The sequence below is a fragment of the Tamandua tetradactyla genome, chromosome 5, assembly GCF_023851605.1.
Source record: "Tamandua tetradactyla isolate mTamTet1 chromosome 5, mTamTet1.pri, whole genome shotgun sequence".
NCBI lineage: Eukaryota > Metazoa > Chordata > Mammalia > Pilosa > Myrmecophagidae > Tamandua > Tamandua tetradactyla.
Genome location: NC_135331.1, coordinates 170,512,164 through 170,539,984, shown reverse-complemented (window position 1 = coordinate 170,539,984; position 27,821 = coordinate 170,512,164). Strand labels below are relative to the sequence as shown.

Sequence of the window (27,821 nt, the reverse complement as noted above, 5' to 3'; positions counted from 1 at the left end):
AACCATGGTGTGGGGATTTTTAGCAAAGGCAACAGCCTGTCCTTTTGGCCCTGAATCAGGTAGGAGTTTGGCATTGGCAAAGCAAAGCAGTTCAGTGGAGAAGCTGGGGATTAGGAAGAGGTCTGGGATATCACGAAGAGGCTGGAGAAGAAGGTAGGGGCCAGTTTATGCATGTAGGTCCAGTTCAAAGGCATTGCAGAAGTCCAGGCAGGTGATGAGGGTCTTGGACTAGAGAGAGGATAGTGAGGCTGGAGAAGCCTTAACACAGCTGAAGGTTGAAATCAGTGGGATTTGAAGAGTGGACTCAGTGTGAAGAGTGACAAAGTAAGATGAGGGAAGGGCAAAGATATTCATTACTGAGCTCCTTCCAAATGCAAGGCACTGTTTCTGGCAAGTGCACAGTAATGAAAAAATAAACACAGTATTCAGATTAGGGTGATTCTTGGATTCTGGCATTATCAGGTGGTTGGTTTACAATGGCAGCAAAGACGGAAAGGGGGGTAGAATTGTGGGGAATATCATTTTGCATGTTGTATTTGTGGGACCTTTTGAAACATCCCAATGGAGACAATGAGGAGAGAACTGGACATTCCAGGTGAGAAACTCAAGAGAGAGGACCCATCTGGCGATGTGATACATGTGCCATTGGAGTCAAGCCAGTTGTGTCAGCCACGGGAGCAAATAGGAGCTCCTGTTGTTGCACAGAGTTCTGGCTGCTCATTTCAAGCCTCTTTTAAAAGAATTTAGAGAAATAAGATTAAGATGTATATAAGATGTTTTTATTTAAAGCACTAGTATACTTATTCACCACAGAATATAACTCAGCCTAAGGCTAATTGGTCTTCTATGCTGTTTCAGGTTGTTAAATGACTAAAGTATAAAGTCTTTTTTTTTTTCTTTTCTTTTACTTTCAGCAATGACCTGACTTTTGGAGACTGGTAAAATTTGCAAATACTACCTGGAAAACATTCAGTGGAAAAGATACTTTCAAGTGCATATATAGATATAGATATAGATATAGATATGTACATACATATTGTGTATGGGCTTCGTGTATTGGCTTAAAAGAATTCTAATCCATGAAAGTAATTCAGTAAGAAATGAAAATAGTTATGATAATTTTTTAAATCGTCTAAACATTGAATAAAAATACTGAGTCCTCTAAAAGCTCATGATATCAGTGATACACATCCTTACCTGCATGATTTGATATACTTTCTCCATTATAATGCAGAGAGATATAATTATGCTGGCATATGAATCCTGCTCCCAAACAGGAGAATTTCAGAGTGATTCTGGGAGTTATGTAACAATACCAAGTTAATAGTAACAGAGGTCTTTTGACATATTTTTTTCTCTTCTTCAAATCTGTACTGCTTAGAAGATAACTTGATCCTGACTTCATGCTTGCCTGATATCCGTGAAAAAAAAATCTGAGGGGGCAGAACTTCCTTCCAAGTTTCTCTGCTTCCATAACTTCAAGGAGAGAGCCCCTCCTAGCCCCAAGCCAGGCCATCTGTGGGCCTATGGAGGTCACACTCCGGGCAACCCCAGGGACGCCTTTTCATAGACTGTGGTTTTACAGTGTGCAGCCTGCACGGCCATTGCAAAGACCCTGGACCCAAACCACTGGTTAACCCTCTCCCATATGGAACTACATTTCAGGACCAATAGCTTTGTATCCTCCGTAATGGAAAAAAACCAAGTGGAGGGGAAAGAGAGAATGGACTGAGTAAAAAAGTGAGAATTGATTAGTGCTTTTCAGTTGAAACCTCAGTTAATAATTACCAGTTTATCACTGCTTTAATAAAACCTTGCCTTTCTTGAAAAGAAGAAAATGAGTTACCTTTAGAGAAGTTTCAGTGTCTGCTATTTAAAACAGAAAAAAAGAACTAGAGTGGGCCACGATGGCTCAATGGCAGAGTTGTCAACTGCCATGCTGGAGGCCCAGGGTTCAATTCCCGGTGCCTGTCCATGCCAAAAAAAAAAGACAAAAAGTCTCCATTTTTCCCCTCCAAATGTATCAGGTGCAAAATCATTGCTTGTCTTAGGAAGAAAACTAATGCAAAATAAATATATTTAAGTAAGCCCCTGCTAATAAGTCAAAGTGCGTATCTACAAATGATTTCCTATCAAAGATCCATTGCATTATGCAGTTTTTGTCTTCATTTATTCTGTTGAAGATTTATAGATTATAATCCTTGTTGTAGGTTATAAAACTAGAAAATAAGAAAGCAGCCTGGCACAACTGAATATATGTTGACATTTGTTTTTAAAATATATATGAAATTATGAAATCTACTCTTGGAAAATTCAAAATGACATGCAAATTTCAACTAATTTACTTTCAGTAGCACACACCTTCACCAATGCCAAATGACTGGAAGGGGAAAAAAAGTTCCTTTTGTTTCTCATTTTATTTACAGGATTTTTTGTGCACAGTAGAGAGCTATGTTCTGTTTGCTTCAGAGATAGACACAGATTTCCAAGCCATTTGGCTCAGAGTGGTTTAAATAGGAATGAATTTAATATACCTTTGATTCTCCTCGAAGTGAGAAAGTTCGAGCTGAGTTCTGGTCCAAGGTACAGTCTGCTCCCCACGTGAAGAAAATCTATCACATTAACCCCAAGGGCTCAGAGTCCAGCACTGCGTGAACAGAACGCTCCAGGATAGGAGATGTGAGAAGAATGCTTTGAAATTTAAAAAGCAAAATGTCTGTTCAGAGAATACCAGGTCTTAGGTGGACCCATCCAACATTTAAGGAAAGATAAAAATAATTATGCCTAAGAAAAACAGCTGATTAAAAAATAACTCAGTGCTCAAAAGGAGAAGAAAGCTGTAGAATAACTTTTGTACTTGGATATTAATGTGAGGTGTCACATAATGAAATAGTAGGATTTTTTATGATTATTTTATTTCACCCTGGCAAAGAAGAGATGGAGAGGAAAATTATATTTCAAGGAAATGCCAGGGTGGATTTGCTAAGGATGTTATCATGTACTGTATTTAAAACAAAAATATAATTGCCACAATATATCATACCTCTGGTTATTAAAACTGTGCTAATTTAAAACTTTTAATTGTTTGCCACTTCTGTGCATAGTCACTTTTCATAGAAGATACCATGGAAATTCCTGATTTTGTCAGCCTTTTTTGTATGATTTTTTTTTTAGAAGCACCTAAATAGAATTAACATACTTTAAACATAATTATATTTACATCAGTAATAAAAATTCTTTGTGCTTTTCTTTTAGTTTGTTCAATGAACTACTTTATCATTGCTGAGCCTAATGTGTGAGAGCACAGGCTGCTGAATCAGTTTTAATTCCCAGTACACAAAGCTAGCATTGTAAGTGCAAAGTGGACCCCACCCTTCCCTTTGTGTAGGAAACAGGATTCTTTGATTAATCAAAGAAAATGAAAAGAAAAGATACTACATCTGTCTTGGCCAGGAGCTCGCTCCTTGATCTTGAGAAGTCAGAGACCGTAAGACAAATCATCGAGGAAGACTACTCCTTAAAATGCAAGCAAATATTTAACAGCACTCTCTCTGCCCAGTAGGAGAAAGGCAAGGAGGTAAAGGGATCCAACAGTGCAGAAGGAAAAAACTACCCCAGGAGTAAAAATGGCCATTCTAAAGAGATAAGGGAGGAAAGAGAGTGATGGGGGGAAGTAGCCAGAGGCAGAATCACCTCTCCGTGGGTGTGGGGTGGCCATGGGAAACTGTAGTTCCGTTTCAGCAGAGCACGTGGGCTGCAGCAAATCGTCTCCCCTGGGAAAAGCATCGTGATTTGATTTGGGTTTTGTGGACCTCATAAGACCAAATTAGGGTTTTGCTGTACACGTGACTCATGAGGGTAACGTTATAATTTAATCCTGTATATATATTTATTAAACTACAGTGCTTCAGAGCAGAGGGAAACAGACATAAATTAGTTTCTGGAATCACAGGTTAGCCTACATCCAGGCCAAACCTGGGGCATTTGGTGTAGTCATAGACTCGAGTCAGAAGACAGAGCTTGGAGGGACTTTGAAGTCTAACCCTTTGATAGGAAAATTAAGCTGGCTCGCAACCACAAAACCAAGGCTAGAACCCACATCTTCTCGATCCCAGGCCATCCTGCTTGTCACCTCCTTCCTTGTACCGGTGCTCTGGCACCATGTGCCGTCTCTACCCAATGACTAACCAGGTGTTGGTTCTGCAGGTGCAAAGTTCCCCATCAAGTGGACGGCCCCCGAAGCAGCCCTGTACGGGAGGTTCACCATCAAGTCGGATGTGTGGTCTTTTGGAATCTTACTCACAGAGCTGGTCACCAAAGGAAGAGTGCCATACCCAGGTAAGAGCAGGGCCCGGCAAGAGTGGGCTTCTGATGGGATGCTGTTTAGCCACCATTCTCAGAAGACCCACCCAGTTCGTCTTCTAAGCCCCATTCTCAGCTTTCGGAGCAGCATCAGGTATTTAGAGAAAAGCAGAACAAACTGGATGCTACCGCAGTACATAAACGAGTGGCCACCATGAATTGTGGGCCAGGTTTAATGTCATTAGCAGCTGGTGTGGATACTTGAGTCCACGCTGCTTCGTGGAATATGCTTCTCTTGATGGAAATGTACATCCGTAGCTCCCCAAGCAGAAATGTCACTTGCTAGCGCCTCTGCCCAGATGGTGTTTGCAGCATGTCTGGGAGGTAAAGAAAGGTCCCCATGGCCTTTTGATTCCAATGTAGCAGTAACCCATGGAGTCAGCCCAGCAGAAATGCAAGGACCAGCACTCTCTGCTGGCCCCGGCTCCAGATGGCCAGAGAGAGCAGAGGCACAAACAAAACACGATTTATAGGCCATTTGCTCCCTGTTTCTGAACAGCTGAAATATGCTATACAAAAGCAAGTTATAATGCAAAGAAATTGGAGATTCCTAGGCCCTGGAATTTTTTTGGATTATCAGATTCATGCTCTTCAAAGAAACCACAGGTTAGGTTTTTCATGCTTAAATTCATTCATTTAGACAGATGGTGATAAAAGGACACTAGTGCCATTTCACCTCCACGCTTAAGCGGTTATAACACAGGGACGATCTGCTTTGTAAAATGTTAAGGACATATTTTTCAGTTACTGCTGGGTGAAGAAAGAACATAGCTCCCCCACATTCCCTGCCTAGGAAAGGAGCTTAAAAAAAAAAAAAGCAGGGATAGGAAGGATAGTGAAGATTAATGAGGAATTTAGGTCTCTTGCGGATCCTAGGTTTGTAATCGGATCTCTGCAGTCAGAGGAACCAGCGAGGGCAGATTAATTTGTAATCCTTTGTTCATTTTTTATGATTGTTTCTGGTCCTCTTCCAAGAACACAGAGAAGCGCAGGTAAGGAATTTCTCTTTCCAGGAGGGGGTAGCCCCCAGGAGGCTAGGAGACTCCTAGGAGAGTCAGGTTGGCGCAGAGGCAAAACTGACAAACCCCGGGTCTGGGAGGGGCCCGCAGGGACGTTCAGAGGCGGCGCGGGCGGGCGCGAGTTTTATTGCTGCGGCAGCGGCTGCACGCGCTAGTGGGCGGGCGCCGGGACCGCGGCCCGCGGGGGGCGGGGAAGGGCGGCCGGGGGGGGGGGGGGGGGCCGGGCACCGTGGGGCGCCTCTGAATTGCTTCTCCAGGGGGGCGGCCTACGTGGCTCAGGATTTTGAAGATGTGAAGGCCCCTCTCATTGTCTGAATGTTGAACCGATTTCTTCCTCGGTCCCCCAGGTTTATAATCACCCGCTGTGTTAAATGCAATTGGGGAAAGAAGGTTAATGTTGTTTTGCCGTTTTTTGTGTGCCTAGTCTTCCCTTCCCGTAATGCAGAGCTGTTTTTTGTTTCTTGGGGTCGCACACAGAAACCAAGGCGAAGGGGTGGGGGTAGGGGAAGGAAGGCGGGTGTGTTCTTTGCAGGGGAGTCTTTTGTCAAGTTTGGTGGTTTTAGTATAAAGGAAATGGCCTCATTTCACATCCTAGGTTAGGATTCATTCATTCAGGTAGTATGATCTGTGCCCGGTCTTGTGCTCTACCAGGAAAATAACTGCAAATAAGGCACTCATACTCCCGACAACCGTTGATGGAGCGTGCCAGGGCCAGGCGGTTTTCAATGCTGGGAATACAACAGTGAACAGATAAACGTAGCCCCTGTATCACGGAGTAAGCTTCTAATCCTGAAAGAAATAGGCCTTATCTGCTATTTATTTGTTTCCTTACTTATTTATCTATCTATCTTACTTATCTATTTCTCTATCTGTTCATTTATTTAGAGAGGAAATCATCCTCTGAGCATGTCTGAGGGGGTGAAGAATTTGAATTTACCCCTGTGGACCCCGGATCTTTTATTGTTATTAATAAAACCAACCAACATACAATATGAACATTCTTTTTTTAATCACATAGTTGTATATTCATCATCATGATCATTTCTTAGAACATTTACATCGATTCAGAAAAAGAAAACAGAAAAAATTCATACATACCATACCCCTTACCCCTCCCTTTCATTGATCACTAGCATTTCAATCTACTAAATTTATTTTAACATTTGTTCCCCCTTTATTTATTTATTTTTAATCCATATGTTTTGCTCATCTGTCCATAAGGTAGATAAAAGAAACATCAGACACAAGGTTTTCACAATCACGCATTCACACTGTGAAAGCTATATCATCATACAATCATCTTCAGGAAACGTGTCTACTGGAACACAGCTCTGCATTTTCAAGCAGTTCCCTCCAGCCTCTCTGTTATGCCTTAACTAAAAAGGTGATATTTATTTAATGCGTAAGAATAACCTCCAGGATAACCTCTCGACTCTGTTTGGAATCTCTCAGCCATTGACACTTTATTTTGTCTCATTTCTCACTTCCCCCTTTTGGTCAAGAAAATTTTCTCAATCCCTTGTGCTGAGTCCCAGCTTATTCTAGGATTTTTGTCCTACATTGCCAGGAAGGTCCACACCCTTGGGAGACATGTCCCACATAGAGAGGATGAGGGCAGTGAGTTTGCTTGTCCTGTTGGCTGAGAGAGAGAGGCCACAACTGAGCAACAAAAGAGATTTTCGTGGGGGTGACTCTTAGGCCTAATTTTAAGTAGGCTTGACCTATCCTTTGTGGGGTTAAGTTCATATGAACAAACCCCAAGACTGTGGGCTCAGCTTATTGCTTTGGTTGTCCCCACTGCTTGTGAACATATCAAGAATTCTCTACTTGGGGAGGTTGAATTTTCCCCTTTGCTCACCATTCCCCCAAGGGAACTTTGCAAATATTTTTTTATTCACTGTTCAAATTTTTCTGGGATTTATTGAGGCATTACTCTGGACAAACTTACAAAATCTCATGCCCTACTCAAGGTTCTTTGTACTTATGGTGTTCAGTTAAGCTGTCCACATAAATTATATTAGGAAATGCACTAGTGGAAATATAAATATTGTATCAAATAAACATTTTTGCTTTAGTCTCACCCATAAGTTAAAGTTTTAAAATATTACCATCTATTTTCAACACCCTACATTATTGGCATTCCTTTGTTCTTCCTCATGCAAAACATTTTTAAATTTGTACGTTTAGTCACTTATCATTATACACTCTAGGCATTCCTAGATTATACCATCTCAGGCTTTATTGTCTCTTTCCTTCTGATTTCATTTGTGCCCCCAGACCTCTTCCCTTTATCATTCTCACATTCAGCTTCATTCAGTGCTCTAACATTATTGTAGTACAGCTAGGTAGTATTGTGCTATCCAATTCTGAATTTTTACAATCAGTTCCATTGCGTAATCTGTATCCCTTCAGTTCCAATTACCCAATAATGGCCCTATTTCTACCTCCTGATGGTCTCTGTTCTTAACTGAAATTCTCCAAGTTCATTCATTCATGTCAGTTCACATCAGTGAGACCATACAGTATTTGTCCTTTTGTTTCTGGCTAATCTCACTCACCATAATGTCCTTAAGGTCCATCCATGTTGTTACATACTTCATAACTTTATTCTGTCTTGCATCTGCGTAGTGTTCCATCGTATGTATATACCACAGCTTGTTTAGCCATTTGTCTGTTGATGGACATTTGGGCTGTTTCCATCTCCTGGCAATTGTAAATAATACTGCTATAAACATTGTGGACCCCGGATCTTAATTCTGATAGTGGGGAGGGGGGCCACGGGCTCCTGATTCAGGCATCTCCATGCAACAGGGACCAACAGGGGTCTTTCACTCAGAATCTCATAAGCATGGCAAAAGAATTTGAAGTGAGAATTAAATCTGGTTTAATATGCACAGTCATATACTGTGAGCCACTGTGGATATGCAGTGTCGTTTTGAAAACCGTCCCTTGCCCTTTGGAGAAGGCGGAGAAGGGGTGTTGGCTCTGGGAGGCTTCGTGGAGAAGGCTAATAAATCAGCCGGGTAGGGTTTTTGTCAAGTAGAGGAAGAGGAGAAAGCATTCCAGACAAGGGCAGGCACATGGAAGGCACAAGGCCCGGAGAGGAGCTGCAGGAGACTGAGTCTGAGAAGGCATGAGAGGCGAAGGGCTTGGAGGTGCAGCTGGGAAGGTAGGCCAGGCCGGGGGGGGGGCCCCGTCGGGCTGAGGGAGGCCTGGGGGTCACGCAGTGAGCAGTAGCATCCCGAGAGCTGCGTCACCTGGGCTGCTCTTCACCCACAGAAAGCCACAGAAACTTGTCCCCAGGCCTGTTCCTAGGCATGGGTACTTTTTGTCTTTGTTTTTGTTCTTCTTTTGACATAGCTGTAATCTTATTTAATTGGACTTTTGAATCTCACAATAAACTCTTCTTGAGGGAACAGCTTTTACAGAGGAGTTCCAATTATAAGATTATTACCTTAATGAAGGATAACAATTCCTAAGGAACAAACAATTTCATTATGCTTCATCCAGACGCCGCTGAGAAAGAAAGGCCCTTCCCTCCGCCTTGCCGCCGTGGCTGTGTGGCCCCGTCAGGCAGCGTGTGTGGACAGCCGGCGGCTCGGACCCTGCTGTCCCGCCTCTAGTCTCCCTGGCCTGTTGGAAATAGCCTGGCACAGATTCCCGGTCCGTTTACGTCACACTCCAGTTCTTACATTTTAATGTGCTTAATTTCTCAGTTGGGGGCTAGAGCATATTTTCAAGTAATTCTTTTTTAAAGTCGAAAGCTGGCAGAATATTTTTCCGAATTCTTTGATATTTGAGAATGGCCTTCTGTTGCCTCTAGGAAAGGTACTTTGGCTGGTGGGTGAGGACAAGAGGTGGGGGAAAGTGGAGGGGATGCATAAATAGGTTTTACAAAGGTTTCCCAGGCATTTTTTCCCTAGCATGAAAGAAGGGCCAGAGATAAGACTCAGAAAAGGAACTTAGAATGGGAGTGTGTGAGGTGTGGCCAGAATGAGAGACAAAAGGAATGAGGGATATGTCGTTGGCCAGGGCTGCTGTGACAGGTACCACAGACTGGTTGGCTTAAGCAACAGGGACTTATTGTCTTATGATTTGGGAGCCTAAAAGAAGCCCACCATCGAGCCCACGGGCAGGGCTTGCTTTCTTCCGGAGTCTGCATCCAGCAGTCCCGCATCACTTGGCAGTCGCTCTCTAGCTCTCTTTGTGTCTGCTCCTCTGGTTTCCGCAGACTTCTGGTTTCTACTTCCATGACCAGTTTCCTTGGCTTACTTGAGCTATGTTGGAGGAAAGTTCACCCTCATTCAGGTTGGCCACGTCTTAACTGGTAACCTATTCACAGGTCGCGTTGACAAATGGCTTCGCACCCACAGAATGCAGTGTGAGACCTGAATGTGGTCTTTGTGGGGGACACGGTTAAGTCCCCAACAAGGGGACAATAAAAGGTTGAATTGATTGGTTAGTTAGCAAGTCTTGTGAGAGAAATGGATAGAAAGGAGGGAAAGAAGGACAATCTCAAATTGAATGAAAACCTGCAAACTGAGGAAGAGAAACTGAAACGGAATGCTAAAATAAACAGGAACGTAGTGGAAAGGAGTCCCGCCACCTTAACCAGATGAAAATGGTGGGTTCCAAAGAATAGCTCCGTTTTATAACGTCCCTGCTAGCGGCCTGCCCTGAATACATTCTCAGCATGGCCTTCTAGCTTGTTCTTCTGTAAGACAGGAGCAAAACCCTCCTTTTATGAAGATTAGAACTGATTTTATACTCATGGATTGCTGTGTATAGAGGAAAAGTAAAGCACTTAAGTAAAACAGTTTTCTGGGATCAACGTATAAAATCAGAGTTAAGCATTTTAACTTGTGATTCACCTTCAAACCCTCCTCAAATTGTTGTCTTCTCCACTTCCATGGTCACTGCCCATATCAGCCTGTTACGTGCCTGTGGAATGGCCTCTTAATGGGACTTTCTGTTTCCTGTCTGTCCCCGCCTCCACCTACCACTACTATTCCATCATCATCGCCACCAGAGTTATTATCCTAGAAAACACAGACCTGGTTATCTCACTTTGCTACTTAAAAATGTTTTTGTCCCTGACTTCCTTTTGCCTTCAAGATGACTCCAAAAGCCTTAGTTTTGCAGAGACCTTCATAATGCTTCCATTCAGTCATTCCACACGTATTTATTGAGCAGCTACTATATTCCAGGTAGTATTGCAGGCACCAGGGATACAGCAGTGAACTAAGAGACTTAAATTTTAAAAAGCAAAAAACAAAACCAGCCCTTGTGGAACTTTTGTTCTTCTTGGAGAGACAGACAATAAAGAAAGATAAATGAACAAAATACGTTGAATGTTGGTTGTTGGTAACTGGAAGGGAGAAAAATAAAACAGGGAAAGGTGTAGGGGGTGTCAGGAGAAGGGACAAGGGAGGGCCTCACTGGGAAGGTGACAACAGAACAAAGACCTGAAGGAAGCAAGTCGCAATCCAGGGGGGGGGTCTGGGGGAGGACCTTCCTACAAAGGGAGCAGCGGGTGCAGAGGGCAAAGGCCCTCAGGAGCCTCACGGAACCCAGCGTGGATGGAGCAGAGCCAAGGGGAGGTCCCAGGGACCCCCAGGGATGGACCAGAAAGGACCTTCCTAGGTCCTTGTTAGGACTTCTGCTTTTGTTCTTAGTGAGATGGGGTGGGGGGGGGCCACGGGGGGCCTTTGAGTGGGAGAGTGACATAGTCTGTTTTAGGATCTCTCTGTCACCACCCCACCATCCCAGACTCACCAGGAGACTGGAGCACGCAGGTCTTTCTTCTCTGCTTCTCTGCCTGAGAACCCTTCAAGCCCAACCAAAATGTCACCTCCATCACGAAGCCTTCCCCAAGTCCAAACCAAATGGGCGTCCCTTCTGCTTGCTTCCATCTCTGCTGAAGAGCCTTTGTGTCTGCATTTCCCATGAGCCCTGCACTCTTTGAGAGGAAGGATTTCTTTTAATGTACTCCCAGTGCCCAGTACAGTGTCTGCCCCACACTAGACTCTCAATAAGTGTTAGCAAGTGGAAAGGAGGGAGGGAGAGAAGGTAGAAGGAAGGGACAGAGGGAGGAAGGAAGAAAAGAAGGAAAAGACAGAAAAAAAAATGTATTCCTATGAGGTTTTTGAAGCAAGTTTTTAAAATCTGAACTACAGCTTGCAAAGCTTGTCAGTTTTGCTTCATCAGTATCAGTAGGAGTTTCTTCTTCCCAGCCACAAGATAGCTTCTGTCCTTAAAGTTGTTCCAGAAAATTGACCCTGTGGTCAGTTCAGACGCCACTCTCCAGTAACGTTCTGGGCAGACTGTCCCAGCCGTTCCGTGTCCTGGCTCGTAACTGAGCACCTGCCCTGTGAAATCAGCAGGCTCTGGCAGAGCAGGCCCATTCTCTTAAGCAAATCTCATTTTTTCATGCATTGGAAGCACTTTCACTCTTTCAGCAAGTAACAGCTGCTTGACTTTCTTGAATATATGTATTTTCTTGCCAGTGAATAGAAGCAGTGAGGGAAATTATTGAAAGTAGGAGCACCTCCCTTAAAGCGTTAGACCCCCGCACCCCTGTCTTCCCTCTTCCCACCCAGATGCTTCTGCAGGACCTGGCCCCCTGGACATCTTCTGGGTTCAGCAGCCCTGTCGTCCCCTGCGTGCTTGTCCGTGTTGTGCCTCACGGGCAGGAGCGGTATTCTCCTGCGAAGTTCAGGACTCTCCAGCCAAGCGGAGACTGGGAAGCTGAAGAAACCTTAACTTCAGTCCAGAGTGCATCACCCTGGGCCTTCCCCGCCCCTTCCTCTCCTCCTGGGACTTTTCCTTTCCATTCATCATTCACTCTCAGAGAGGGAACCCTGCCTGGAATGCCCAGTGGTCATGTCGCCTCCCCCTCCAAGGCTGGTCTTGGCCACTGTGGCCCCATAAGAGGAGGAGGATGGGCGGCAGGGAAGGGCTGCTGGAGAGGGATGTTGTATTCCAAATCCTGCTTCCAAGTCCTGCATGCCGAGTCCTGCCTTCTGCTGCTCCTTTATCCCACTGCCTTTTATTGGCTTCCTTCATAGGCACCCTCAACTTCTTTCACTTCCCTTTTCTGGGAGAAAGGAACTCTTTATGGTATATCAACTCTCAGTAACTTTTGTGCATTATGGTACCTGACTAATCATCATTTCTGTATTTATTAATGCAGTGGGTTTAATAAAACAGCTGTGCTGAGGTTATCCCGGTTAAATGGGGAAAGAGAAACAAAACGAATCATTACTATGCCTTGTTGAAATCAGTCTTTTATTTTCATCCATTCTCCTTATTCAGCATCTCTCTTACCTTGATCCTGTACCAAAACCTAACTTGGAACTTCCTGCCCTTTGCCCAACAAGGTCACGAGAGCACATGATAATCCCATAGCAATGGCTTAGGCTCATGCTGAGCAAGCCCCCTTAATTCACCCCCTCCTGCCTCCCAGCTTTAGCGGGGTGCTGCGTAACAGCAGAATAAACACAAGGGGCTTTTTGCAGGATTTATGCGAAGAGGGAAGGGGGAGCCTCTGACGGAAGGCCTTGTGCACAATGGTGTATAATTTCCTTTGAATAGAAAGCATGGTTTGCAAAAGTATTTGGAGATCTGATAACCTGAGTGTCATTCCCCTTATTACAGCTCTTAATTATTCATAGGGCACAAAAATCAAGGGTCTTGCAGCCCATAGTCAAATGCACATGCAAACCTGAACAGATAACAGTTAAAATCCCTGTTTGTGCAGATACGGCCGCTCTGAGATCTATATTGGGAAACTGCACAAATGTAAAGCTATAAAGCACAAATGCTCATCTTTCATATGCATTTTTTTCAAATAGCTGAAAGCACAATGAGTGCTGAGGTATTGTGTTGACAAGTAGAGAAACCGAGGCCAAGGGACATCCAGCCACATACTGAGAGACACACACAGAGATGCAAAGCTGGAAGTAGAAAAGTGGCATCGAGTCTCACGCTCTACCACTGAAAGTGATCTAAAAGAAAAGAGGGGAGGCTCTGTTGCATTACTATATAGCTCAAAGAAAAGGGATAGGAAAGTTTAACAGAAAAGGAAGGGAAACGCCAAAAGGAGAGAAAGGGAAAGAAAGTGCACGCGTGTGCACACACACACACACGTACACACATATCTAAGAAGAGGCACTGTTGGTAACCATGCAGAGGAAAGGTTTGAAAGAGAAAGTAGGAAACTTGACCTTCATTCGAAAACCAAGAGGAAGCTCGCAGGATGATTTAGAAAGCATAATGTCATAATAAAGGCAGGAAATGAGTCCAGTCCACTTGGCTGGAAAATCTGAGCTACAGTGTTTGGGACAGATGGACTGGAAACAATGCTATCAGTGACCATGTTTGAAAACTGAAAATCCAAGGTGAAAGGAGCCCCCCTTGGGGAATTCAGGGAGGAGAAATCTGAAGGCAAGTCCTACAAGCAAACCCTTCTCCTGCTTCGTTTTTTTAATGAACTGAGTTACCGTCAAATTTGACCCGCTGAAGTGGCCACGTTACTGGAGGTGACTCTGGTGAGAGAGTGGGGTGTCCGGGTTGCCCCCGTGGGGCTGGGAGGGCAGAGGAGGAGATTGGTGGGGTGCGCCTGGGTGATCACTGGGGTTCCTGGCTGCCCGGCCCTGAGCCTCTTCTCAGACTTGGAGTTTGGGAAATGGGTCCACACTTTGTGAATATGGCATTTCCCACAGCCACACCCCACTGGCTGGTGGGGACCACCCCTCCTGTTGGAAAATGGTCTTTATCAGCAGTCCTGCTAGGATATCTGGAGGCCCAAACGGTCTATGACAGTGTTTCCTTGAAACATTACCATACATCCTGTTTTAAAGTATCTGTCTCTTCTCTCCTTGCCTTTTCCCTCACTGAGAAAGGAGAAAAAGAAGGACATTCCCAGGCCCTCTCCTCTCTATCTGCCCCCTTCCTAACCTGGAAATACAATAAAAGGATTCTTCCCTGCTAGTGTCCCCATGTCCCTCCATCTTCTCTGCTGGCGCTCCAGCTCATATATATTCGCTTTCCATTCCTTGCTCTTCACTTCCCAGGGATTAGACAAAGTCAATGTCTGGCTAAAATAGAGAAAATAACCATTTTCTTTGTAACAAAAATTTGAAACTATCTAAAAAGGAAAAAAAAATGAAATAGACCCTTTTTATAGTAGTGCACAGAGTAAACCCCATTTTGCTGAAAAATTAATTCTTGAAATAAATGTGATTTTCAAAGTTCTAATAGCTGAGAATGCTGTTTTTAAAAATATCAACATGTTCTATTTATTTTAGCTACTGTTTGTAAAGTTAAAAACTGACCTAAGCCTTGCAAAGTGGGCCTAGCTTGATTGCACAGCCATTATCGGAGAGGTATGTGGTGACCTCAGGTCAGCCCTAGGACCCTGGCAGATGGATGGTTAGAAAAGAGCGAGTCCCTGTGAGCTTCAGAGTGTCACTGCCAGCCACATATATTGCCTTACATCCCACTTTTCTAGCAAAGCTGTCATTGTATGTTTCTACTTGGCCCATTGCATGGAATTTGTTAAGTATGCCCTTCTGGGGAAGAAGGCCTAGAGAGAAGGCAGCCTGAGAAGAGAAAGAAGAGGGGGAGTGGGGAAGAGGAATTCAGAGAGAAAAGAAGACGGAGGACAAAGGAGCCTGCAGAGGAGCTGACAGTGCAGACTTGCCAGGGACCTGCGTGGGCTGGTTGCCTCAGGAGATGTCCCACATTGAGGTTTATGTGCTGTATCTGCTGTTCCCAGGCTTGACTGAAAAAAATAGGCTTGACCCAAGTGGCCAATGAAACTTTCCAATGGTGGAAAATGAATTTGAAAGTTAGAAAAAATAGAATAAAATATTTCCATGTGAGTAGGTTGATTTTTTTTTTTAATATAATAAAACATTTACTGGCATAAGCTTCATAGAGTAATAGGAAAATTGTTAATTAAACTCCGTGGTGCCATTTTGGATGGGGAATCTTGGCTCTACAGTGAACATTAGAATTCATTTTCTGGGGGTTGTCACCACCTCGAGAGGGGCCAGTCATACTTCCTGGGATTCAGACCTTCCGCCCGTCTTTCCTCCGTGTCTTAGTTTGCCAGAGCTGTTTCCAGAAAAGCACAAACTGGTTTGGCTTAACAGCAGGAACTTATTGGCTCATGGCTTTGAGGCTAGACGTCATCCAAAATCAAACTATTAGCAGGGCTTGTTTTCTTCTGGAACCTGTACCATTCTGTGCTGGCTGCCAGCAGTCCTTGGGCATTGTTGGCTTATATCTCTGCCTCCCATCACATGCCAATGTCCTCTGCTTCCTGACTTCTGTGACTTCTGGGTTGTCTTTATAAGGCACATCCTGATTCAGGTGGCCACATCTAAATAAGACCTTCAAAGATCCTACCCACAAATGAATCCACACCCTCACTCATCTTAAGATATTCAAAGATAACTATTTACAATAGTATATTTATTGCTCAGAGTTCTCCAGAGAAGCAAAATTGGCAGAGAGTTGTGTGTGTGTGTGTGTGTGTAAATGTGAAGAGATTTATTGACTCACACCACTATGGGGATTGGCAAACCTAGATTCCATAGAACAAGCCACAAGTCGGGAACTTGACAGCGGCATGGAATCCCTAGAAGAAGCTATAAATTGGGAACCCTGATGACAAACTCCCCAGAAGAAGCTGGCTGGCTGAAGTAGATAGAAATTCTTCTTTCTGACCACAGAAATCCTCAGTATTCCTTTTAAAACCTTCAACTGATTGGATGAGGAGACATCTCTCGCTGAGAAGAAAAGCTCGTTGGCCGATTGTAGATGTGATCAGCCATAGATGAAACCAACTGACCAATGATTTAAGTCCATGAAATACCCTCAGAATAACAATAAGGCAGTACTTCTTTGACCAGACAACTGGATTCCATAGCCTAGTCAAGTTGGCACACAAAATTAACCATCACCAATGGGTTCAAATCCGCAGGAACATGGATTAAGATTAAGAACATGTCTTTCCTGGGAGCCATGAACCAATCCATCACACTCCAGTTGGTGTAGTCTCCTGGAGGGGGCGGGGAGTGGGGACATGGGAAATTCCTGCAGGTTCAGGCTATGTGGTTTCTGAAATACTATGAAAAGAGAACTGTACTAAAATATGTGGCAAAGCAAATGCTTTAGAGAATCCCAGTCCTGACATATGATTAAATTCTCTCCCTAGCCTTTTTGAGCTGTCTGGGATGTGGTGGTGGCCAGATGTGCTTCAGTATCAGTTTTTTGTTTTGTTTTCTATTGTTTTTTAGACAGTCCATGCAGTGCATAAACCATATATTATGTAACACCCCGGGAGTCTGGGGCAGCCATCAGTATTCAAGCACATTAGTCCTTGTGCAACAGTAAGTGTGAATAAATAAAAACAGTAAATGGCCTCATGTCAGTTCAAGTCAGGATTTGTGGCCAGATGAGGTCAGCTCAGATCACTTCTGCTGCCAGGTGAGTTACAAAAACTTAAGGTTTTCAGAGCTTGTTAGATTTTGGAATCGCAGATAAGGGAATAGAGACCTGTCCTTCCCCAGCTCGTTTAGAGCCCGTAGGAAAGATCTTTTCATTCAGCTCCAGGTTCCTCTGCTTGCTTCTAGCTCCCTTCTGCAGAGCCTGAGTTTTAAAAATAAGTTTTCAGCATTTGGAGGAGGATTTAAACTAATTAACCACAGAGTTGATGTTTCTCCCATCTGACACCCAAGGGGAAAAGGCACCTGTAACATACAAGGAGGGGGTGGATATGGGGGAACCCAGACCTGTTCACCAAACCTCTCACTAAAATAAGGAGTCACCCTCTGAAATGTGAGCAAGTTATTTTAGAGTAATCAAATTGAAGACCTACATCCACGTAGAGAGGATATTATATGGACATTACCACGTCAAGAAATTGTAATGGCAAAGAGTGATGAATCAAAGAGGGTTTGGCCCAGGGATGTGGACCTCCCTGGCAACGTGGGACAGAAATCCTAGAATGAGCTGAGACTCAGCATCAAGAAATTGAGAAAACCTTCTCGACCAAAATGGGGAAGAGAGAAGTGAGACAAAGTGTCAGTGGCTGAGTGATTTCAAACAGAGTCAAGAGGTTATCCTGGAGGTTATTCTTACACATTATACAGCTATCCCTTTTTAGTTTAAGGTATATTAGAGAGTTTGGAGGAAAGTGCCTGAAACTGTAGCTCTGTTCCAGTAGCCATGTTTCTTGGACATGATTGTATAATGATACAGCTTTCACAAAGTGACTGTGTGATTGTGAAAACCTTGTGTCTGATGCTCCTTTTATCTACGGTGTGAACAGATGAGCAAAAACTATGAGTCAAAAATAAATAATATTTATTAATATTATTGATATGGGAACAAATGTTAAAATAAATAGGGTGGAGGAAAATACTAGTGGTCAATGAGAGGAGGGGTAAGGGATAATGGTATACATGAGTTTTTTCTTTATTCTTTTTATTTCTTTTTCTGGAGTGATGTAAATGTTCTGAGAAATGATCATGGTGATGATTACACAAACTATGTGATGATATTGTGAGCCATTGATTGCACACCAAATATAGAATGTTCGTATGTTAAGAATGTTCATGTTTGTATGTTGTTTGGTTTTATTAATAAAATTTTTTTTAAAAAAACGTTTTTTTAAAGGGTTTGGACAAATAGGGGACTAGCAGGGTTGTGGCTGATAGAAAGAGCCAGCATCCGCCCAGCTCCCCAAGTAACAACAAAACAAAGAGAATTGACAACAGATCCACTAGCCTGGGTGTCCCGTTCCACAGGGGATAGTGCTGCGCTCTGAGTTGGCCTTACAGGGTTCCAGAAGCAGTCCCTGCCTTCTCCAGAACTAAATGGAGCTGTGTGCATATGCTGCTTTCTCCTGCCGGTTATATCCCTGAGAGATAGGGGAAGATGTCTATTTCTAACTGGCTGGAAACCAGCTTCTTATTTTTAAAAATTAGTCGCATCAGAAATTGGGGAGGATTCCAGATCACAGGCTCAGGGCTAAGGAGTAGCCAAAATATGGAAGAAGGCGACATAGTGGAAAAGCAAAGGAAATCTAGAAACGTGTGCCTGGCAGTGGTGGGGAAAAGAGGCAAGGCATTGCCTCACAGTGAGTGTGGAATTTCCTGTGCTGTCCAGAAGGCCAGTGTGCAGTAAAGCTGCCGCCTCTAAAGGGTTAGCAGTCTGTTAGCACTGCCCAGCCTGACATTTCAAGATTAGGCAGCTCCCCCAGAGGCAGGAAGGTCTCAAATGATAGATGGCCTGGCAGAGGTCATTAGTGAACACAGGCTCCGGGGGACCACCTGTCTCCACATCCAGGTGGCCAAACCTCGGTCACTGTGGGATCACCAGGCCGGACAGTCCCCAGCTGTGGTGGTGTGATGGCACATCTGGAAGAATGGGGCACCAAGAGCTCGCCCAGGCAGGAAGAAAGGAATCTATGAAGTTCATATATGGAGCTTATAGATGCAGTAAACAAGACAATATGCTTTTCATTTCATGAAAAAGCCATTTTTTTTTTCTGGTCTGCTTTTTTTTTTTTTTAATCAGCTTAATTGAAGTATAATTTACATACAATAAAATTAATTGAGCTCTGACAGACATAAACAGTCAGGCTGTTCCCTACCTCCCCCCACCCCACCCCCGACCCCCAATTCATGACATGGAACAGGGGTTGAGAGACTGCAGTGCATAGGCCAGATCTAGCCCCCCGCCTGTTTTTCTTTCAAATATTTTTTATAGGGTTGTTTAAAAGAAAAGTTAAGAAGAGCAGGTGGCAGACCATATGCGGCCTGAGAAGCTTAAAATGTTTACTGACAGGCCCTCTACAGAAGAAGTTTGCCTACCCCCAAGGTAGAGCTTTTCCAGGGCGCCTCAGGGTTTCCTCCGGCCCCTTTGCAGGCCGCCCCATCCCCAGCCCTGGCCGCCGCCTGCATCCTAGCACTGCAGTTTTGTCTCTTCTAGAATTTCACATAAATGAAGCCATGCAGTATGTTGTCTTGTGTATCTGGCTTTTTTTCACTTAATGGTGCTTTTGTGGCCCCTTTTCCTTGTTTTGTTTTGTATTGTTTTAACTTTTTTATTGTGAAATATATATGCAAAAAAGTAATACATTTCCAAGTGTTGTAACAAGTAGTTACACAGCAGATTTTAAAGTTTGGTATGGGTTACAGTTTGCAATTTTTCATTTTTCCTTCTCGCTGTTCCAAGACACTGGAGACCAAAAGAAATATCAATATAATGATTCAGCAGTCATACTCATTTGTTAAATCCTATCTTCGCCACTATACTCTTCCTTCTCTTTTCTTTTCTTTTCTGTGAAAAATAACATACATACAAAAAAGCAATAAATTTCAAAGTACATTGTAACAATTAGTTGTAGAACAGATTTCAGAGTTTCTACAATTTTAGGGTTTTACTTCTAGCTGCTCTAAGGTACTGGGGACTAAAAGAAATATCAGTGTAATGATTCAGCAGTTATACTTATTTGTTAAACCTGACCTTCTCTGTATTACTCCACCATCACTTTTGACCTTTCTCCCAGTCTTTAGGGCTTTTTGGGCTATGCCCATTCTAACTTTTTCATGTTGGAAGGGGCTGTGGATAATATGGGATGGGAATGGAACTAGGTGATGTTCTGGAGAGGCTGGCCCCTCTCCATTTCAGGACTTATCTGGTCCGGGGACCCATCTGGATGTTGTAGGTTTCTGGAAAGTTACCCTAGTCCCTGGAACCTTTGTAGAATCTTATGTATTGTTCTTTGGGATTGGCAGGGATGGTATTGTTTGGAGTTTGGCAAGTTATGATAGGTAGCAATGTCTAACTGAAGCTTGCATAAGAGTGACCTCCAGAGTAGCCTCTCCACTCTATTTGAACTCTCTCAGACACTGATACCTTATTCTTATACTTCTTTTCCCTGTTGATCAGGATGGCATTGTTGATCCCATGGTGCCTGGGTCACAGTCATCCCTGGGAGTCCCACGCCACCAGGGAGACTTTCACCCCTGGATGTCATGTCCCACTTAGCGGGAAGGGCAATGATTTCACTTGCAGAGTTGGGCTCACAGAGAGGTAGGCCACATCTGAGCAATAAAAGAGGTCCTCTGGAGGTGACTCTTAGGCGTGCCTCTTCCTTGTTTTTGCATGGGTCAGAAGTACATTCTGTTTTTTATTTCTGAGTGCTATGCTGTCTTAGTTTACCAGGGGCGATATGACAAATACCATAGACTGTCAGATTAAAAGACAGGAATTTACTGTCTTACAGTTTTGGAGGCTGAAAGTCCAAACTCTGTGTGTCAGCAGGAGTACACTTTCTCTGCAGTCCGGGGGGTTCTGGCTTGCGGGCAATCAGCCTCTATCTCCTGGCCTTCTGTCTCCTCTGTCACAGTCCCTCTACTTATAAGGACTCCAGACATTTGAATTGAGACCCACCCTGATTCAGTTTGGCCGCACCTTAGCTAAAAACATCTTCAGAGCCTAACAAATCAGCTCCCATCCACAGGACCAGGGTTAGGACTTGAATGTCTCTTCGCAGGGGACACAACTCAATCCGTAGCATCCAAGGCAGAGTTTGCCTCCTGAGGGAGGTGGGAGCTCTCAGCGTCTGCATTTACCATCTGCAGACCCAGCGCAGAAGAGAGAGGGGTTTGGGGGGAGAGGGCCGGGCTGCAGCCGGCCGGAGGTGCCTGTGCTCACTGCCCCTGTCTTTGTAGGCATGAACAACCGGGAGGTACTGGAGCAGGTGGAGCGTGGCTACAGGATGCCCTGTCCCCAGGACTGCCCCATCTCTCTGCACGAGCTCATGATCCACTGCTGGAAAAAGGACCCCGAAGAACGTCCCACCTTTGAGTACTTGCAGGGCTTCCTGGAAGACTACTTCACCGCGACAGAGCCCCAGTATCAGCCTGGCGAAAACCTGTAAGACCTGGATCTACAGAGAGAGGCCTTGACCGAGAGGCTTCCCCAACCCCTCCCCATTAGCTTTCAGTTCCGTAGCCAGCTGCTCCCAGCAGCGAGAACTGTCCAGGATCAGATTGCATGTGACTCTGAAGCTGACGAACTTCCACGGCCCTCATTAATGACACTTGTCCCCAAATCCGAACCTCCTCTGTGAAGCATATGAGACAGAACCTTGTTATTTCTCAGACTTTGGAAAATGCATTGTATCGATGTTATGTAAAAGGCCAAACCTCTGTTCAGTGTAAATAGTTACTCCAGTGCCAACGACCCTAGTGCTTTCCTTTTTTTAAAATGCAAATCCTATGTGATTTTAACTCTGTCTTCACCTGATTCAACTAAAAAAAAAAAAAAAAAGTATTATTTTCCAAAAGTGGCCTCTTTGTCTAAAACAATAAAATTTTTTTTCATGTTTTAACAAAAACCAATCAGGACAGGTGTTTGTTTTTTTGCTTTTTTAAAAATAGGAATATATATATATATAATATCTACGTCCCTGTACATACACCTTGTGGGTGCTAAGGTGGAGACCGTGGCCAGCCTGGGCCTCAAAGCTGCAGGGCCCACGGTGAGGGTTTTACCGCAAAGTCCACATAAAAGCACTGGTGTCACTCTCAAGGCCAGTGACCTCCATTTTTGGCTTTTGCCAAGCATGATTCTTTTTGTTTGTTTGTTTGGATTGTACTTCTTCAGTTCATGACCGTACCTGTAGCTGATTGTCACAGACTCTCTTCAGGAACTCCAAGCTGAATTCACACGTTCTGTTTCCAATATTTGTTCTGCCTTCCTGTGATATGTTCTTAAAACTTAAAAGTGAGGCTATGTGAGCGAGCACGCGGGCAGTACGCCAGAGGGAACTGGAAGACGGAAGCCACACAAACTTCTTGCATAAAAATACGAATGCTGAAATGTTTCAGACTTTTTTTTTTAATTTAATAAACCCTGTAACCACATTTTAAATGGTGTAAAACCCGTCGCATTGTAGTCACGGCGACCTGCTAAATTTTCTCATACAACTAAAATTTTATGGGGAAGGTAAGGGTGGGAGGGTTGTACATTTCCCATTGTAAAATAAGTGTTTTAAATGTCCTGTACTGCTAATGAAATGATTTTCTATATGTCCAAGAGTTTCTCCAATGGAATAACTATGCACTACTTTACATTTCATGGGGATGCACAAAAAATATTTCATTTTTAGCTGCTGTTTGTACCAAGCTTGAATTACCTATGTTTAACAACAGATCAAAATCCTATTTCTATTGAGTTTTTAATACCGAGTAGCAACTCTGAAGTCTTAATTCTTTTTTTTGTCATGATTTATTTGTGAGTTTACATTTTTAAATTGTTTAACTTTCTCAATTTAGTAATTAAAAAGAGAGCATTTTACGTTTGGATTTTTTTTTTTTGTTCGTTTGTTTAACTCCTGGAAAGTACTCTAAGTAGTTCTGTGACATATCCATCCCACACCAGATGGCAAAGACTCACCTGCGAATTTGGCCATTACACGGCGATTTCCGAATGACAGAAATATTCCAAACATCCAGAAAGGTTGGGCTATTGTCTAGCTAATTCAGAGAATTGATAAAGCAAAACTAGGCATTTCTTAACGTCTTAGTTTATCAAAAGTTTCCTCTAACTGAGATGGCTGTGTCCCACTTGCAGGAGAAAGAGAGAATTTCAAGGCGCACCTTTCTTGTCCTGCAACCTGTGTGTCTCCCAGGGTCCCTCCAGGACTTTCATGAAGTGGGCAGGCAGAGAGGCAGCTGGGTGGTAGAGGGCACCCGGGGTGGGCCAGGTTCACATCCAGGTTCGAAACTCGTTCAAGTGAGGGGCCTTGAAAAGATGTCCCAGCATCTCTCTCTGCTCAGACTGTGACTTTATGTTCTTAACTGTTGTCTGAACACAGTTGCCAACTTGATGAGAAAAAATTTCAAAGACCTTATTACCTACTATTGTTATCACATTATTGGGCAATTTATTATCGTGTTGTAGATGTTTTTAAAGATAGCTTTGTTTTGAATTCTTACATCCCACTAGGTTGAATACTTTGCAGAATGTTCTCTGGAGGATTTTTGTTGATGTTTTCCACTCAGTCGTTCCAAAAAAAAAAACCTGGAAAAAAAAAATCACAACCCATTTTAGATAGAGATTCCTTGAGGAACAAATAAAATAAAATGTGCTCTCTTAAACCAAAGGATATCCTTTAATTCATCACTTGAGTTCATTATGGATTCTCTTATATGAAGCAAAACTAAGGATTTGGGTCAACTCAGGGGCACCCTGAAACTACAGCATGCTGGAATGGTTCTGAAACTATGGCTCTGAAGAGCAAGGATGCAAATAAAAAATACAAGAGAAGCTTTAAATACTAGGAAATCAAAGATTTTTCAGGGTTTTTTTCTTCCAGGAAGCTAATGTGCTTTCAAAAGATATTCCTAAAGTAGACAAAAGGAGGCAGATGAAACACCACCTCCAGGAAGTCCCAACATCTCCCAAGAAACCTCTCTCCCTCACAAGTTGTAGAAGTTTGGAGTGAGGACACTGAATTCCCCAACTGGAAAGGAAAAGTGTCTTGAAAGGTGCCTTGTGAGAAGTGGTGGTGAAATCTTTTTTGTCTCAGTAACCTGGTAGGGAATAAATCCGTTCTCTGTGCCCTTCGAAGTGTTAGCATCTGGCATTGCTGTGCTGTAAGTGCTGTATGTAAGTCTTCCTTCTATACTGTTTATTTTACTTTTCTCTACTGGAGAAGACCACTTTGCAAAGTTCGGGCATTATAAACTATGACAAGGTGATTTCTGTCCACCCCTTTCTCACTGCGGTTCACAGCACCTCCATTCTGCTCTGGGGGTTCTTTCATCGTGCTTTGAGGGGCTGAGGGGACCAGAGAGCCCCAGCAGTTGTGGGATTTCCACCCATCAGAGTGTCAGGGCACACAGCAGGTGAGTGGCACATGGGTCGTAGCATGGAGCAGGTTACCGAGGGCCAGGTCCTTCCCAGTTGGAAGTTCACAGCTTTGCCAGACTTATTGATGCAAAGAAAATTCTTGCTAACCGCTTGCAAACAGTGGTGCTGGCTCCTGATCTTGAGTTCCATTATTCCAGGGGACACAAAGTTCACGAGAAAAGTTAAGCTTGTGCAAAATCTCTCAAATATAGTCGCAGTGCTAAAGAGCCTTTGCCAAGCACCAGCGGGTGTTTACCTGCCGTGAGAAAGGCAAGAAGTACCCTTGTGATTAGTTAAACCTTGGCATGAGAAGATTTTTCTGTAAGCATTGGAGCTGCAAAATTTCATCTGCAATTTCCTATGGGGCCTTGAAGAATTTGTACTGCATTAGTGAGAATGGTTCTTTCATGATTCTTAAAAGAAGGTGAGGTTTTCAGAAGCATCCAGAGGAGAATTGTACCAAAGTCTACTGCAGAAATGGATGTAACTTGGGACAAGGGGACCTCGTTTGACAAAATAGACATTTCCTAAAAAGTTGTGTTTGAATAAAATATCAATTAGTCAATTTGTTCCTGAAATGTCTGTCCTTTAATAGATTTAGATAATTTTTTGTTTGTTTTCTATATATTATACTATTGGAATTCAATAAGATTGTCCAATACTTGCTGGAAGGGAGGGAGGAGAAAGGGAAGACTTTGATTGGGGAAGGGGGACTTAAATTTTGATTCTAAAAATGATATTGGCGAACACAAACTACTGAAGAAAGCAGTTACCAATTACATATGCTATTTTTATTTAATTATCAAAACTAGATTGCAACTACAGAAAAAAATAATGAAAAATCAGTATTCTTAATAATTTTGAAGTAGCAAATGGATCTTCATAATTTATCTATACCTATATTCCCAGAAACTTTTTCAAAATAAATTCTTAAATCATATCCAAAAAATATTCAGAATCCCATGGGGAGAAAATATACCTTTATTTTAAAAATTAATTCTGGGACTGAATAATTGGTCTTCCTATGTGGCGGGAGCTGTTCTAACAGGAATGTAATCAGTGACAGGTAACTGCTCCCCTGAGCAGCTGAGCACTCTCCTCCTCTCCAGAATCCCTATTCCTCTTTTAATAATGTGTTTAGTACTCCTATGTGTTCATTTAATACTACTACTCTTTCTTTAATGTATTTTCCAGGCCAGATTGTGAGCTTCATGAGAACAGAGACTGCCTGACTTGTTCATCCTTCTTCCCCCTGCACCTAGAACAATGATGAGCATATGGTAGATGATGATGGATGGATGGATGGATGGATGGATGGATGGATGGATAGATGCATGCATGCATGCATGGATGGGTGCATGGATGGATGGCTGTGTGGATGGATGGGTGGGTGGATGCATGGATGGATGGCTGTGTGGATGGATGGGTGGGTGGATGCATGGATGGATGGTGGGTGGGTGGGAGGGTAGGTAGATGGATGGATGATGCCCACTGCGAATGGTTTACCTGTGAATGATGCACAGGTAAACGTGTTGTGCACACCAAGATTGATGTGTGCTACCCACAGCTCCTGGCCCTGTCCTTATGAACATGTGATCACCATCTTCCACATATAATTTGACGGCCCCATCTAAAGCCTGAAGTGAACGCCATTAATACTTCCTAGACTTTCCCTCAAAACTCATTCCAACACCAAAGGGAGATAAACTTGTACCCTTGGGACCTGGGACAGTGGAGGGGCAAATGACACCAAATGATCGACAGTCTTAAATGAAATGAAATGCCTTCCGGTCCCATTTTAACTTTCAATTTTATGAAAACTTGATACACTACTCCTTAATATATCCGTCTGCGTCTTAATATAAAATTATTTTCCAAGACCTTCAAGTTGTGCGTTGTTAACCAGCTTATGACTTCAGATCTCCTTAACACTCCCAGGGAGTCCCTGTGGTCTGTTTGGGAAGCACAGTGTGAAGATGTTGTCCAAAAAAAACCTACTGTTAAGGTGTAAATATTGTACTTAAAGAGGTTTACATGAACCCCATTAATATGGTTTATTTTAACTGATTTCCTTTTTTGACCCAGCAAAGAGCAGCCCCCTAACTGAGAATGGGACAGAAGACAAGGGAGTTTGATCATGGGAAGAGAAAAGACATCCAGATTCTCCTGGAAGGAATGATCCAGTCGGGCCAGCCTGCCTGTCTGAGGTGGCAGTAAATGAGAGTAGAAAGGATGAAAACATTGGACAAGGAGGAAGAAACTAAAGCTGGGATGAGAGGGGTCCTTTGCCAAGGCTGTTTCAAGCTGTGGGGATTCAGGTGGATTTCACAGTAGATTTGTGTAAAGGCTTACCATTCATTCCTTCTCCAAACATTTGCCGAGTACTTATGATCAGCTAGACTTTGCACTTGGCACTAAAAATTCAAAGAGACAATTTAGTATTCTCAGAGCAGTGAGGATAGCGATCCAAAAAATATCGTTGTAATATGCGCTCTGCTAGAAAGGAGCGCAGATGTTAGCAAAGGCGTGGCACCTCGCCCAGAATGAGGGGTGTGGGGACGCTTCCTGGGAGAGGCAAGCCTGAACTCAATCTTAAAGGACAAGGAAAAGTAAATTATGCAATGCTTAATGGTCGGTAGAGGCCCAGGGCTTCTCACCTTTGGATATGTTCCCTTGAGGTTTGCAGTCCCCATTAGGGGCTAGCTCGTTTAAATATAGGAGGTGCTCAGCAAATGACCCTAAATGAAGAAAAACCACAACCATGCCAAGAAAGCACTCTCTTTCTCTTTCTTCTTCCCTCTGTCTCTATCTCCCTCCCTGTTCCTCATCCTCTCCCCACCCCCCACCCACACCTATTAAAAGGTATATAGGTACAACATTATTCCGACTGGTTCACTGCTGAAGGAAGAGGTGGCACAGCATACGGTCAAGGGTAAGACAGGAAGAATTTAGGCAGGTTATTGGCTCCATTGTCCCAGCTGGAATGTAGTTTGAATGTATTTATAGAGTAGGAGAATAAAATAATTTCTGGGAAAGGAGCTTGTAGGAACTCTTCACTACCTCTCTTAATAATGACTCGTAGGAGTTTTTCCACCCTTTTATGAATCTGTTTTCATTCTTTCCTCTCCTGCCATTTATTATCCATGCTATCTGGTTTAAATCATTTCGCAATACGTAAAATCCTGAAGGAAGGTATATTCTAGCATTTGCAAGGTATTCTGGATGTTTTGTTTTGGATTTTTTCCCTTTGGTTAATTATCAAGTGCTTGCTATGTAATAATCAGTGGGTAGCTAATTGGAAGCAAGAGAGAATGAAATGGGTATTATTCAGATAGTGTTTTTAATTAAAAGCGTACATGCAATACTGTGGGGAAATATTACTAAACAGCAAGAGATTTTATCTGTGTGTGTGTGTGTGTGTGTGTGTGTGTGTGTGTTTACAAAGAGATTCATTTAAAGCCACTCAGAAACTAAATTCAGGGATGTGAATCCTTTCGTTTT

General features: G+C 43.3%; 1 protein-coding gene across 7 annotated transcripts in view; it reads left to right on the top strand.

Annotated features, from left to right (window-relative positions):
- The window catches only part of FYN (FYN proto-oncogene, Src family tyrosine kinase), a 216,225-nt gene extending 194,420 nt beyond the window's left edge, over positions 1 to 21,805 (top strand). For all 7 annotated transcript variants that reach the window (XM_077162686.1, XM_077162687.1, XM_077162688.1 and 4 more), the window contains 2 exons: positions 4,207 to 4,338; positions 21,134 to 21,805. In XM_077162686.1, coding sequence (XP_077018801.1) covers positions 4,207 to 4,338; positions 21,134 to 21,342 — 341 coding nt within the window. In that variant the 3' untranslated portion in view covers positions 21,343 to 21,805. The remainder of the gene's footprint in view (positions 1 to 4,206; positions 4,339 to 21,133) is intronic.
- Positions 21,806 to 27,821: the final 6,016 nt, after the last annotated feature.